We start from the raw sequence: 12228 nt of genomic DNA on the forward strand, positions 1-12228 counted from the left end.
TCTTGTCTAAATACACTATTCACTTATTGAAATGTTTACAGTTAACAAACATTGAATCTGGTAGATACGTGTTTGAGCTAACAGTGACAGACGACCAAGGGGAGTCTGACAGGGACGCGGTTAGCGTACAAGTCAAACCCGACCCCTTGGAGATGAATCTACTTGAGATGACGCTACACACGCCCGTGTCTGCCTTCACCAAGAGTCAACTCGATGGTCTCGTGCAGAAGATCACCTTACTTCTTAAAGATGATATCAAAGTTAATGTCACCGAAATACGAGGAGAAGTCGACTCTGGAAATACGCAAATTATATTCTTTTTATCGGAAAAGGTATGTATTTTCCTTGTAATAATAAACTTAACCTCCAACTGTGTGAAAATCTACTTTCCTTTGCTCAAATTTATCAGATTGTTAACAGTTATTATCTTAAAAAATTTGTCAAATCAAACATATTACATTCGACTTTTGTATTCCATTGCGATTTTTATTCCGTTACATCTATACTAAGGCCCCATTTGTATTTGAAAATGGCTGTATATTTTATTTAAAAATGAAGCAATTCCTAAGCTATCAAACACAAATCTGTATTGTATATGTGTGCGGGTAGGAGGTGGCAGTGGAGGGTATCCGCGCTCTGGGGCTGCTGCGGGGCAGCGGGGTGGGGGCCAGCGCGGGCGTGGCGCGCGTGCGCTCGCTGCGCTGTCTGAGCACGTGCTCGGGCCGCGGCGTGTGCGACCGCGCCACTCGCACCTGCCGCTGCGACGCCTTCTGGATGCAGAGCCTCTTCACACAGCTCGACCCTGATGCGATGCCCGACTGCGGTGACTTAACCATTATATCATTACTAATGTTATAAATGCGCCAGAAACTCTGTCTGTCTGTTCTTCTTTCACGGAAAAAACTACTGCACTGATTTCAATCAAATTTTGGTATACAGATAGTCTAGAGCCTGGGAAAGGACGTAGGCTACTTTTTAACGCAAAAATAACAATAGGGAATAGGGGATGAAAGTTTTTATTAGAATATGTGAGGTTTATGCGAATGTTTTCTGAACTTAATATGTTTTGTCATTATTGTACTATAAGTGTTAGTAAAATAAGTTACCTAAATAATTAAAATGCTACCCAAAGACAGTATTTGACGCGGACGAAGTCGCGGCCACAGCTAGCATTACATAAAGGTTTTTTATTTTCATTATTTTGTGCTGGAAACAATAGACGAACTATGTAATGTAACAAAAATGAAAAAGCTTTGAAAACTACTACCATTTTATAGTTTTAGTATCACTATAGGGTAAAACAAACAGGAATATACCAGAGGAACCGCAGATGCTTTTCGGCTCTGTCAATATAATCTACATATAATTGCAGATTGGTCAGTGGTGTACGCGAGCCTGGGCGGGGTGGGTGTGCTGTGCGCGGTGGGCGGGGCGTGCGGCGCGCTCGCTCGGCTGCTGCGCCGGCTGTGTGCGCCGCGCAAGCCACGCCCCCGCTCCCACTACCGTCTGCTGCCGCGCGCAGAAGAAGATAAACCTTGTCAGTTAATGCCATAACTAAATTAATTGAACCCGACTGACTATATTTTCCCTATTTCCATCATATATTTTTTTTATATGAATTTTTATGGTCTGTATTGCCAGATATAATGTAGAGAACGCATTTGTAACTTTTCTAATCGATCCTAAACACAAGTATGTGACAAAAATCAATTATCAAAGTGTTTAGTATATACGTATAAACTTGCAAGACCAGTTGGTGGCACTTAACACGTTAAACATGCTGTGTAAAAAAATTATATCATGATGTGAGGTTAAATAAGAAGTTACTATATAAATATATCTTTTAATTTACAGTTACAAGCAAAGATATGTCAGAAACGGAGACGGAATCGGACGTGCTGTATGAATCGAAGACCAAATCGACATTGTTCTCGAGCCGCGCGACGAACGGTGATGTCGTCGCCAACGGATGGAAGAAGAACGGAGTCAAACCTTCCCGTAAGGTCAAAACATAATTATATTATATGTTTATATACATTAAATGAAGTTGTAACTGCGTAAAGCGCGTACGCGGTAATCCGACTAATGTCCGACAAAATAAGTAATCCGTCAAACTAAAGAACATCCGAAGCCGAAGAAGAAGAAATTATGCATTTAGAAATTATAAAATTATAAACATTTATTTTTACGCGAAAATTATCATAGATTTTTTTAGTACTTCTTATATCACTAACCGTGGATTTCTGAGACCAAAATCCACGATTAAAACATATTTTTATCTCTGTTTTTTTCAAATGACAAAGATAACGATATATTTTAAAAAGACTTTTTGATTTTAAAAATCAACCGTAACTTTTGACATTATACGTTGTGAGTCACGATTCGAAATAATTTTTTGTCTGATTTGAATGTTTTTTTTTTATGAAAAATAATTCAGGAAAATTCTCAATCTTACAATTCGACAGTTTTCAATACGTTTATTGGATTACCGCGAGTCAAATAGTGTACGATTAAGAAATACAATATGTAATTGGTTAAAAATATATAACTTAAGTTATGATCTCAGATATACAGATAAGTTTGACAAAACAATTCCAAAATTTTCAAATCGACCAAATTTAGACATTCCATAACTGATAAGTAAAAAAAAATCTAATTTAGTGTGATTTAAAAGTATTATAAGATGCGTTAATGACAAATCATGTGCCTATATTATGTTATCAATATTCTTCATAGAATTAAACGCACTGATAAATATATTGTGTCAAGGGTACATCCTGTATCTATAATACAGTGTAAATAATTAAACTAGCCCTTGTAGAGTTTGAAATACAGCATAATATTTTTATACATCGCTCGTTAACAATGTGTTCAATTAAACTTCAATCGGAAACTGGGTCATATAATTTTCCACAAATATATGACACAGAATATCAAAATGACACACTCTGTATATTATTAGGTTGGCTAAGACCCATTTTCCACTAAGCGATTAGCAGAGAGAGTGACTACGCTAATAGACATGCTTCATAAATCCTATTAGAAATAACAATCGCGCGGCTAATCGTGCTAGTGGATTAAGGGTTTTAGAGATGAAAAGAGTAATTCTTTCACAATCTATCAAAGTATAATAACATATAAATTTGAGCTCAAATAAAACAGTTCTAGCTATGCAGCAAAGTTTCAACTTAAAGAAGTTATTGTGATCTGGAATTTGCATTTAATGGTAGGGTTAAAAAAAAGTATTTTAAACGAAGAATAACCATAAATAAATAGTTCGTAGACAATGCAAACACATAGTTGTTTATATAATATATAGATGTAATTAACTAATATAATAAATAAGGTAAAGAGGCTGTTCACAAATTGTGTAAATAACAAGGCCAATGATGTTCAAATTCAGTATTAAAAATTCGAATTAACAATAAAAGTTTTCTATCCTTTTGTAGTGTTCCTTTACTTATTATTCAAATAGGCGTTGTTAGTAAGATAAAACAAATCAAGTCCACCAAAAACCTTGATACTTTGGTCAATAATGTAAATTCCAATGTATTATACAATTTTAAAAGGTTTTCTAGTAATTAATTTAATATTAAAATGAATAAATATTTAAACTGAACTAAAATAGAAAACGCTAAACAAATTAAGAATGGTGGAACAATAGATTTCATAAAAGGAATGTTATTTTTTTTTCGTAAAAGTAAAAGGATATTGTACAAGCTTTGTCATTCTTCATCAAATTGCTTCATTTATATTTTTGCTGCTAATTTAATTAATGCATAACTTATTGTTCATCTAATCATTTATCTATGAAATTTTATATAAGAAACTATTCAAGATGTGTGTGCTGTTTACAGAACAAAATACTAATTTCTTCTTGTTGGTACAGAATTTTTCATGCAACTTAAAACTATTAATTTTATATCGCATCATTGCACCATACCAGTAATCCTTACAAAATACAAGTACATTGTCATTGTATCGATATTTACACGATGGAACCCATACAGTAAAGTGATATCACAATTTATCTTGATTTTGAGTTTGCTTGAACAATTACAGTGTGCTTCTGAACAAAAAGCCTGCACATAAATCTTTATCTCTTTTCATTCAAAGATTATAAGGGATAACAGTATCTTTTTGTTTGTATGTTTTGTGGAAACTATTATATAAAGTCAAACACGAAATAGCGAGAGTCAAATGGATCGCGACATTTTTCTCGCTTGTGAAGGTCGTCGGTCAGGACGGGACAATGACTGGTTATGGTAGTTTAGCTTTACTCAAATTATAAAACTAAATACTGTAATTATGAAGCGTAAATCCTCTATGAGCGAGACTCATTTTCCGGTCCTGACGAAAGACCTACTTAACCGAGTAGGTTATTTAGGTTAGAGGAAAAGCGATCTATATAAGCAAAAATAAATCTCTATCCCTTGGACACTGGCTTCTCATATTCACAAAGCCATAGTTTGATTGTTAAATTTCACTACTGCTACATACTTAGCACTAAATATACAAGTAAGTTAATTATGAATATGTTTATTGGCATTTTGTAATTATTCATTATTGCTTTATAATTTTATTATCTAGTCGAATTTTAATAAATATGTGTGATACGGCTAATGTATTATGTGCAATATTTTGTAAAAGAAATAATTATCAAAATTGTACCCATAATTTTGGATATATCTGAAGAAATTAACATTAAAAATGTTGGCCGTAAACAATGAAAATTAATGTCCTTATGTACTGTGATTGTAAAATGTATCGCGTAAGCAACGTACTTAAAGATCCATTTTGTATTTTATTTAGGGTTATATTGTTTATGACATATTCTTTTAATAAAGTGTAGGTTGCTTTCAAAGTTTGACTTTTTATTTCGTTGGAGTAATGTTACCAATTATAAGACACTTGGGGGATTAGACAAAATGCACTCGCTCCGAAGCGATTGCATAACATCGTTCGCTATCGCTATAGCAAGGGAAAAAATAAAAGGCAATGTTTTGCACTGCATTTTAATGTAAAAAATTATTGCTTTCAACATAGCTACAATAACAAGCTACCGACAATTACGAAATACCTGAACACCTTCAATTATCAATTACAATTTCACCACCTGGACACCGGCAATATTTTGCTAAAAATTATCTAGTTTTTCCAAAGTGACAGACATGCAGACATTTGTCTCTTTCACACCTACTTCGTTGTCCCACTCACGTCTTGTCAAACACATTTCTGACATCACGTGGACAATTTCGCGGCAATTACGAGAACATGAATTTTGAGAAGCTACTTAAATATGACTTCATATAACATAAAATAGTGGCGTTGTGCATCCAAATGTTCCCTAAATCACTAGAAAGCAGAAAATGTCGAGTTCAAAGGTAATTTTAATTATTACAGGACATAATTTATCCATTAAAATTTAATATGATAAGGCATACCATAAGATATGGTAAACATCTTAAAATATCTATATAATTGTTTTAAATTAGTTGACAAACTCTTTAACCGCTTATTAACAGTAATTATTAAGGCCAGTTTAAGATAAATAGACAAATTGTATGTATTCATTAGAATAGTAATTAGAAGTAAAAAAATACAAAATTGGAAAAACTTATTCTATAATAATATTAAAAACAACATTATTCTAACACACTACACCATTTTGAATACAAATATATCATAATTATAATGCACTTAGTCGAAAATACAATACCTTTTAGAAATGGCAGCCAAAAAATCAGCTGTATTTATGAAAGAACAAAATGCCCCTCAATAATTATCTATTATTGCCAATGAAAACAAAAATTAAACCACTAATACAAAACCAATAATCATCACTTTTCTATTTAAAATTCGATTTGGTAATTAAATGCAATTAATACTGAGATGTGTTGCAATCTCAATAATGAAGCTACTTACATAAACAAGTAATTGCTACTAACATAGTTACAAAACCATAATTCTTAAAAAAATCGTCATATTAAGTCAACTTTTTACAGAATTATGTACATATTGTTTATCAATAATAGCAATTACTTGATAAACATATTCTTTCATATCAGAAATATTAAAAAAAAATGCTTAATCATGTTGACTGTAATATTTTCATTTTTTTTTGTCTTATTTATAATTATTCACTTTGATTATATTTCCTAAAATTCATAATTAAGTATTTAAGGTATAAACCAGAACAATATATTTTGCGACCAGCATCAAAGCTATATTTTCAGACCCATTAGATTATATTAAATTGTAGCTTTTAAAAATTATGCACAACTAACGTGTGAAATGTTTCAACAGACTTTTTTAGTCTAGTGCCTAATAATATCAATATATTGAATATGATTACTTACAGAAGTATAATATCATTATTTGAATCTTTTCATATTTTTATGACTATTATTGCTTATGGAGTCATTTTCTTAGATTTCTATTTGAGTAACATAAGATTTTATTTAATTGTGTTGAGCAGCAGTATATGCACCTTTATAATAAGTTAAAATAAATATATGGAATAGTAAGCATCATTATTTAGCTTTCTTCTTTCCAGATTTAACAGTGGATTCTACTTCTTTAGACCACACAAGTTTATTTAAATTCTCGCCTAAAGAATAAAAACCACATATAAAGATTAAACTGAACACATAGAAAGCAATTCTTAGTGGCCAATTTAGTGCATTAAGTATAGGATATACCCAGCTACCGGTTCTGAAATAAATATAGTGAACCCAAACTGCGTAGGACAACATAAATGTGCATAGTATTGTCAAACCCTTCTTCTTACTTGGATACATTCTAAATGATGTGGCAAGTTCAATAAGAGTGAATAATACAATATTTGAATGCATCACATGGTTTAGCCAAATTGGGAAAAAGGGGTCCAAAGCTCTAGGGAGAATCAATTCTCTATTCACAGCATATATCCCCCAAAATGTTACACCAACAAACAAAGCCATAGGAAATGCTAAGGTACTAAACATGGTATCCTTGATTCGCCTCAACAGAGGTTTGTGCGACGGCGCCGGCTCATTTGTTCCAAATATATCATTGGATACTGCAATGGTGAAGTACACAGTTTGTAACATCTGAAATAATATTTGAACATGCATCTTAATCTGTAACTCACCATTATTAAACTATATTAATGTTTTATAACATTTTGCTTTAGCAAAATTACTTACTGCATTTAGAAATGTTAAATATTTCAATTTTCCAGCAAACGGTGTTACGTTAGTAGAAGTACTCGGAATTTTCACATATGTATGGTCATAATAGCACCCATAGAAAAATTGTATCGCACCAACGATATGGAAGATTAATCTTATCATTTTGTACAGTTATAATGGGCTACTTTCAATTATGCAGACTTAAACAATTGAAATCTCTTGTAAAAATTTAGATATAACAAAAGCTAGTACGGAATGTAGTTTAAAACGCACATGCGAAGTAGACACATGCGTTATATTTCTGTTATTTACTCTAAATAAAAAAATATTAATTTTAATAAAATTCTCTTAAAATTTACAACACAAGCCAAGCCAAACGAAATTCAAACCTACTTTTGAGTTGTGACATTTGACAATGACAAATTGGCACAGAATGACATGACAAGTTGATTTTATTTTAATGTTGCTATTTAATTAAATAATGAATATCGATGTTTACTTTTTTGTTGCATTTTGTTGAGTTAAACAAATCGATCAATATTAGTAAAGTATTTTTTCGCATTTTATGTTTGCGTTCATTTCATATTGGTGTAAGCTATATGATCAGAAAATCCACTAGGTTTCATAACTTCATTTATTTTGACTCCAATTTTTATGTAAATAATTCATGATATTGAAGGGAATGCTGGTGGTGGCGCTAAATCAGGCATGGTAGCAGTGAAGACACGTCGTAGGTTGCGGCGGCGAGGCGCGGGCAGCTCGGGCAGGGCGCCGCGCACCAAGCGACGAAGCGCCACATTACGATCCCTCAACTCCACTACTTCTTCGTGCAAGCGTTCGCGTTCTGAAAAAAAGAAACGTAAACGTCATAGGTAAAAATATAACATCGCAGGTAAGCAAAAGAACATTATAAATAAAAAAAACTGCCCGTTTCCTCGGAAGCACATCTTAAAGTTCTTTATCTTAATCATAAAGTTACTACTTACCTTGTAATATGGGCAGATAACTGTTTAGTCCAGCCAACAGGCCCTCCCAAAAACGATCTTTTTCAGGTGAAAATACATTTTTACATTGACTCCAATACTGTTCGATTTCATCAGGCGTCAATCTTCGAGACGGTGTCGTGAAATCAGGAGGTTTGACACTATCTCTAAAATATAAAATTAATGTGACGATATTTTATTACTAAGCAATTATTTCGGACAGCAGTATATTAATATTACGGAACATGACAAGAACTGAACTTTTCGTAATCTTATTAGAATTAGCTATTTCATTAAACTTACAAAATGTCGTTCAATATCTTCCTGTCGGGCGGAACGAATACAGACATGAATTCGTTGAGGGCAGTTAGAACTTGCATAGGCTCAATTTCCAGTAAATGTCCCACTGAAAATTAATTTAAATCAAAATAAATATAATATTTGTGTACAATGTAATTTAGTTTTTTAACTCGTGACGGTTTGGTCTAATTGATTTAATAGTGCTACAGCTTTGCTTAAACTTTTCTTGGTGTGAGTTTTTTGTTTGTTATACCTGGGCAGAGGAATGGATGGTCTTTGTCCATGGCGAGGGTCTGGAAGGAGGAGACGGTGACTCCACGGCCCGCGCGCCGGCCTGGCGCAGACGCGCCCGTCTCGGAAGTGATGCCAGTTGCAGTCGAACTTCCTAATATCATGTGATAACACATCTATTGTACGATGTATCGTTATTATATGTATCGTTAATAACAATACGATGTATTGTTATTAGGAAGTATGTACGATGTACGTATCGATCTAGCAAAAAAACGTTAGAAACTTTTTTATAAACTCGTTCTCATTTAAATACAGATTAAAAATAATTTCAAAGAAAACGAAAGGGATAAAAATATGTCAATGTATACATGTATCTGATATAAAAACTCGTGGTTATGCGGTCTCACAACTCGAAACACTAGCTAGATTGATTGCGACGAACTATACAAGCTACAGAGTTCACTCGACCTTGTTGTTGACCACACTTTTGTATGATCTCATCCGCCTCCTGCATCAGCTCTCTTTCCTCAGGTGACAGCTCATGACTCCTGCAACACGAACGGTTTTCATTAATGTATACACTAAGTAAATGCATTCGGTACTTTAAAAGAATGTAAATGATGCCAATATCATTAAAGTTAATGGTACGGACTACCGATCGTCTATCTATCGACTAGGGGTCATGAGTTTGAATCCTGCTATTCGACTATTGCCATATCGATATTATATTAAGCATACACTAGCTGGTTTCTAAAGTACTAGCCTAAAGATTGGACAAAATTATAAATGTATTTGAATATATTAAAAAAATGTAAATTATATATAATAAAAAAGTATAAAAAAAATACTTGAATCCGACGTGTATTGAACGAGAAGTAGACGCAGACACACTCCGAGCAATCACACTGCTCCTCACCTTCGTAGACGACCTCTCAACTAGACATAGATATACTTAAATTATACATGGATTTATTTATAGAATACACAAACAAAAAGTTCCATTTTCCTCAATTGTTAAAAACATCCTGTACAAATTTTTGTCAAATGTAATAAATAAAAATAATGAGAGAGGAATCTTTTATAGCAAAATAATAAACGACATACATACCATATTAAAAATTCATACCTCGACTTCCTTTATACACACTTGGATGAGATTCGTCCTTTAAATGCCACAATTGTTATTATTATTACTTAATTCTATAGATTACAAATTAAGGTTAGAATAAAAATAATTACCTTTACTGGTATGCTAACACCAGATAACTGCTCCAAAGAATCGGACATCGTTCCAAACTCCATTCCAACGCAAATCGAACAAAAGGCATAATTCAAAAACGTCTTACAGAGCAGTTCAATGTCCTCTTCGGCTTGAATCTCTAGCGCCTTATAAAATTAAAACATTAAAAATCAGTAATTCGTCGTTTAATACCGCACCGACGTTAAATGCCGATAATTAATTGGTGACTTAAACAATCCTTAGGGACGTCTACTGGCCATTTATCGTCAGTCATATTCACCATAAATATAGAATCCAGTGTACATAAATTTCTAGAAGAAGGCTGATGTTTTTCGATTAATTTTAATAATCGATCCTCCACCAAAAATCCGGTGTTGTCTGATACCAATTTCAGTATATGCTGAATCTGAAACATTAGCAAATTATTAACAAAGGAATAAATTGACACTCTTTTTCACATTCTGCCAAAAAAAAAAATAATATTCCCACGAGCCATGTGTAGGAAAGAAAATTATAAAATGTTCAATTTTCCTATTAATTATCAAAGAAATGATTAATGTTTACCAATTTATCCTTTGCGTCTTTGTTTACAGCATTAACACTGTCTTCTTTTGCCTCACGCCGAACTATGGGTGGCCCTTCATATTCTACAATGTATAAATATAATCAATACCTATGTCATTATACTAATATTATAAATACGAATGCTTGGACGAATGTACCGCTTTCGATTAGAACATGGTTTACAATAAAAAATAATTTACCATATTTAGTTAAGGGATTTTTAGGGAATTTAGGAGGCGGCGGGGGCGGGGGTTCCGCTAGGATGTGTGCATGCAGCGCAACCTCTGTATTACGAATGTCGCGGCTGAGCTGCGCACATTGCGACTCCGACATCCGCCAAACTTGGGTAAACTTGTAATTATTCACTTTGGAAAAATGTCTACATTTCTTCTCCAAATCATCCATCGCTTGCATCAATTTTATAATCTCCGCGTCAGCTTTCATCTCCTCTATAGCGCCATCTTCTGCCGCTTTTCGTATTTTGGAGCGCAAACTGTTCGCAACATCAGACATCTTGTTCAATTTACGTTTCTGTTGCGAACGAACGAATACGTTTTCTTCTTCTCTTTTCTTCAACACCTATAATTTAGAGAATTAAATTAAACAGCTAAATATCAATTTTTGACTTACGAGTTTGGGGGATAAATATTGTTGGATATAGTATCGAAGACTAGAACTAGTGCATGCATACCTGGTAATTGTACCCGATTTTTTCCGTATTTATAAGACATGTTGTTTTCAATTTCTCTTGTTCTTTTTGTAACTCTTGAATTAAGTTTTCAAGTTCAATTCTCGCCTCGCGATATTTAGTATGGTGGTCCCACATAATGGCTTCCACTTCCTTTTTATGCTCTTCTAACTAAAATTAGGAAAAACTCCTTTTAATATAACTACGTCCCAAGAAGACTGAAGATCGGTTTCTTTAGTCTCATAATAAATACGTAGTCGCATTATGAATGAAAGATTTTATTCGCCAGATCTGCTTAGAGAAAGTTCATAATAGAACAACAAAAATATTTTTTTTGCTAAATAATGATTTCAATTTAAATGTAGAGCATAAAATGTATGACTCATATCTATACCTGTTCATATTTATAGTCCATGTGTACAAGTTCTTCCTTGTCCCTCTGCTTGTAGAGCGCCTCCCATCGTTTATTGTTGTGTTCCACCATCGCATCGCGTTCCATGTTTATGGCTTGCTCAATCAAAGATAATTGCTTCTCGTATGCCCTTTGCATTATCGTCACTTGCTTCTCGATTCGGTCAGACAATTCTTTTATTTCTTTATCCTATAAAAAAGTCCAAAGACTTTAAATTAGAATACCTCAATATTTCGCAAGTCGTAATAACGCGTTTTTTACTGTTAAATGTTGTTATTGTTGTTTGCAGTTCAATTTACCTGGAGTATTGCTATTATAAGTTACCAATTATGGACGTACAAAATCAGTTTTTGCAAGGAGAACGAAAGAGATGAAGATATGTTTTTGTACACTTGTTTTACGTGGTGAAAAGTTTCGGTTAGTCTTACTTGTTTATCCAAATCTTCGTAATAAGCGTCATCTGTTCGTTTCAATTCCAGTTTTAAATCTTCGATTAGTTTATTCTTCTGTTCTAATAGGGCGTCGCATTTCTTTCTCTGCTCACTAATCTCAACGTCGATGTCTAAAGGGTCTTTGATCTTCAACATTGCATCCCAGTTAGACGTGATAGCGTCATATTGTATTTGGGCTTCTGC

At 33.4% G+C, this 12228-nt stretch overlaps 3 protein-coding genes across 3 annotated transcripts in view; 1 reads left to right on the plus strand and 2 right to left on the minus strand.

The window, feature by feature from the left end:
• LOC106126524 (dyslexia-associated protein KIAA0319-like protein) overlaps window positions 1-2186 on the plus strand; it is an 8086-nt gene extending 5900 nt beyond the window's left edge. Inside the window, exons 6-9 of the mRNA XM_013324235.1 lie at window positions 6-332; window positions 610-823; window positions 1373-1537; window positions 1855-2186. Coding sequence (XP_013179689.1) covers window positions 6-332; window positions 610-823; window positions 1373-1537; window positions 1855-2015 — 867 coding nt within the window. The 3' untranslated portion in view covers window positions 2016-2186. The remainder of the gene's footprint in view (window positions 1-5; window positions 333-609; window positions 824-1372; window positions 1538-1854) is intronic.
• Window positions 2187-2358: 172 nt separating this feature from the next.
• Window positions 2359-7578, minus strand: LOC106126797 (androgen-induced gene 1 protein). Its single transcript, XM_013324661.1, has 2 exons — window positions 7188-7578; window positions 2359-7091 (listed from the first exon to the last, which is right to left on the minus strand). Exons 1-2 carry the CDS (start codon window positions 7332-7334, stop codon window positions 6534-6536), a joined length of 705 nt encoding a protein of 234 aa, XP_013180115.1. The 5' UTR covers window positions 7335-7578; the 3' UTR covers window positions 2359-6533.
• A 191-nt stretch (window positions 7579-7769) lies between these two features.
• Window positions 7770-12228, minus strand: part of LOC106126525 (dynein regulatory complex protein 1) — a 5481-nt gene continuing 1022 nt past the window's right edge. The window contains exons 3-16 of the mRNA XM_013324236.1: window positions 12022-12224; window positions 11576-11782; window positions 11185-11352; window positions 10694-11072; window positions 10494-10576; window positions 10210-10335; window positions 9929-10075; window positions 9816-9852; window positions 9538-9625; window positions 9158-9237; window positions 8709-8840; window positions 8459-8561; window positions 8159-8322; window positions 7770-8016 (exon numbers count right to left, since the gene is read on the minus strand). Of these exons, the coding sequence (XP_013179690.1) occupies window positions 7838-8016; window positions 8159-8322; window positions 8459-8561; window positions 8709-8840; window positions 9158-9237; window positions 9538-9625; window positions 9816-9852; window positions 9929-10075; window positions 10210-10335; window positions 10494-10576; window positions 10694-11072; window positions 11185-11352; window positions 11576-11782; window positions 12022-12224 (2096 nt within the window). The 3' untranslated portion in view covers window positions 7770-7837. The remainder of the gene's footprint in view (window positions 8017-8158; window positions 8323-8458; window positions 8562-8708; window positions 8841-9157; window positions 9238-9537; window positions 9626-9815; window positions 9853-9928; window positions 10076-10209; window positions 10336-10493; window positions 10577-10693; window positions 11073-11184; window positions 11353-11575; window positions 11783-12021; window positions 12225-12228) is intronic.

This window comes from Papilio xuthus, unplaced genomic scaffold, assembly GCF_000836235.2.
Source record: "Papilio xuthus unplaced genomic scaffold, Pxut_1.1 DF824992.1, whole genome shotgun sequence".
NCBI lineage: Eukaryota > Metazoa > Arthropoda > Insecta > Lepidoptera > Papilionidae > Papilio > Papilio xuthus.

Bases quoted from the DNA above. Each gene is read 5' to 3' on its own strand.
- LOC106126797 (XM_013324661.1), bottom strand. From the start codon at position 7,334: ATGATAAGATTAATCTTCCATATCGTTGGTGCGATACAATTTTTCTAT. The intron at 7,092-7,187 runs GTAAGTAATTTT...ATATTATTTCAG, and splicing joins ATTTAACATTTCTAAATGCA to ATGTTACAAACTGTGTACTT.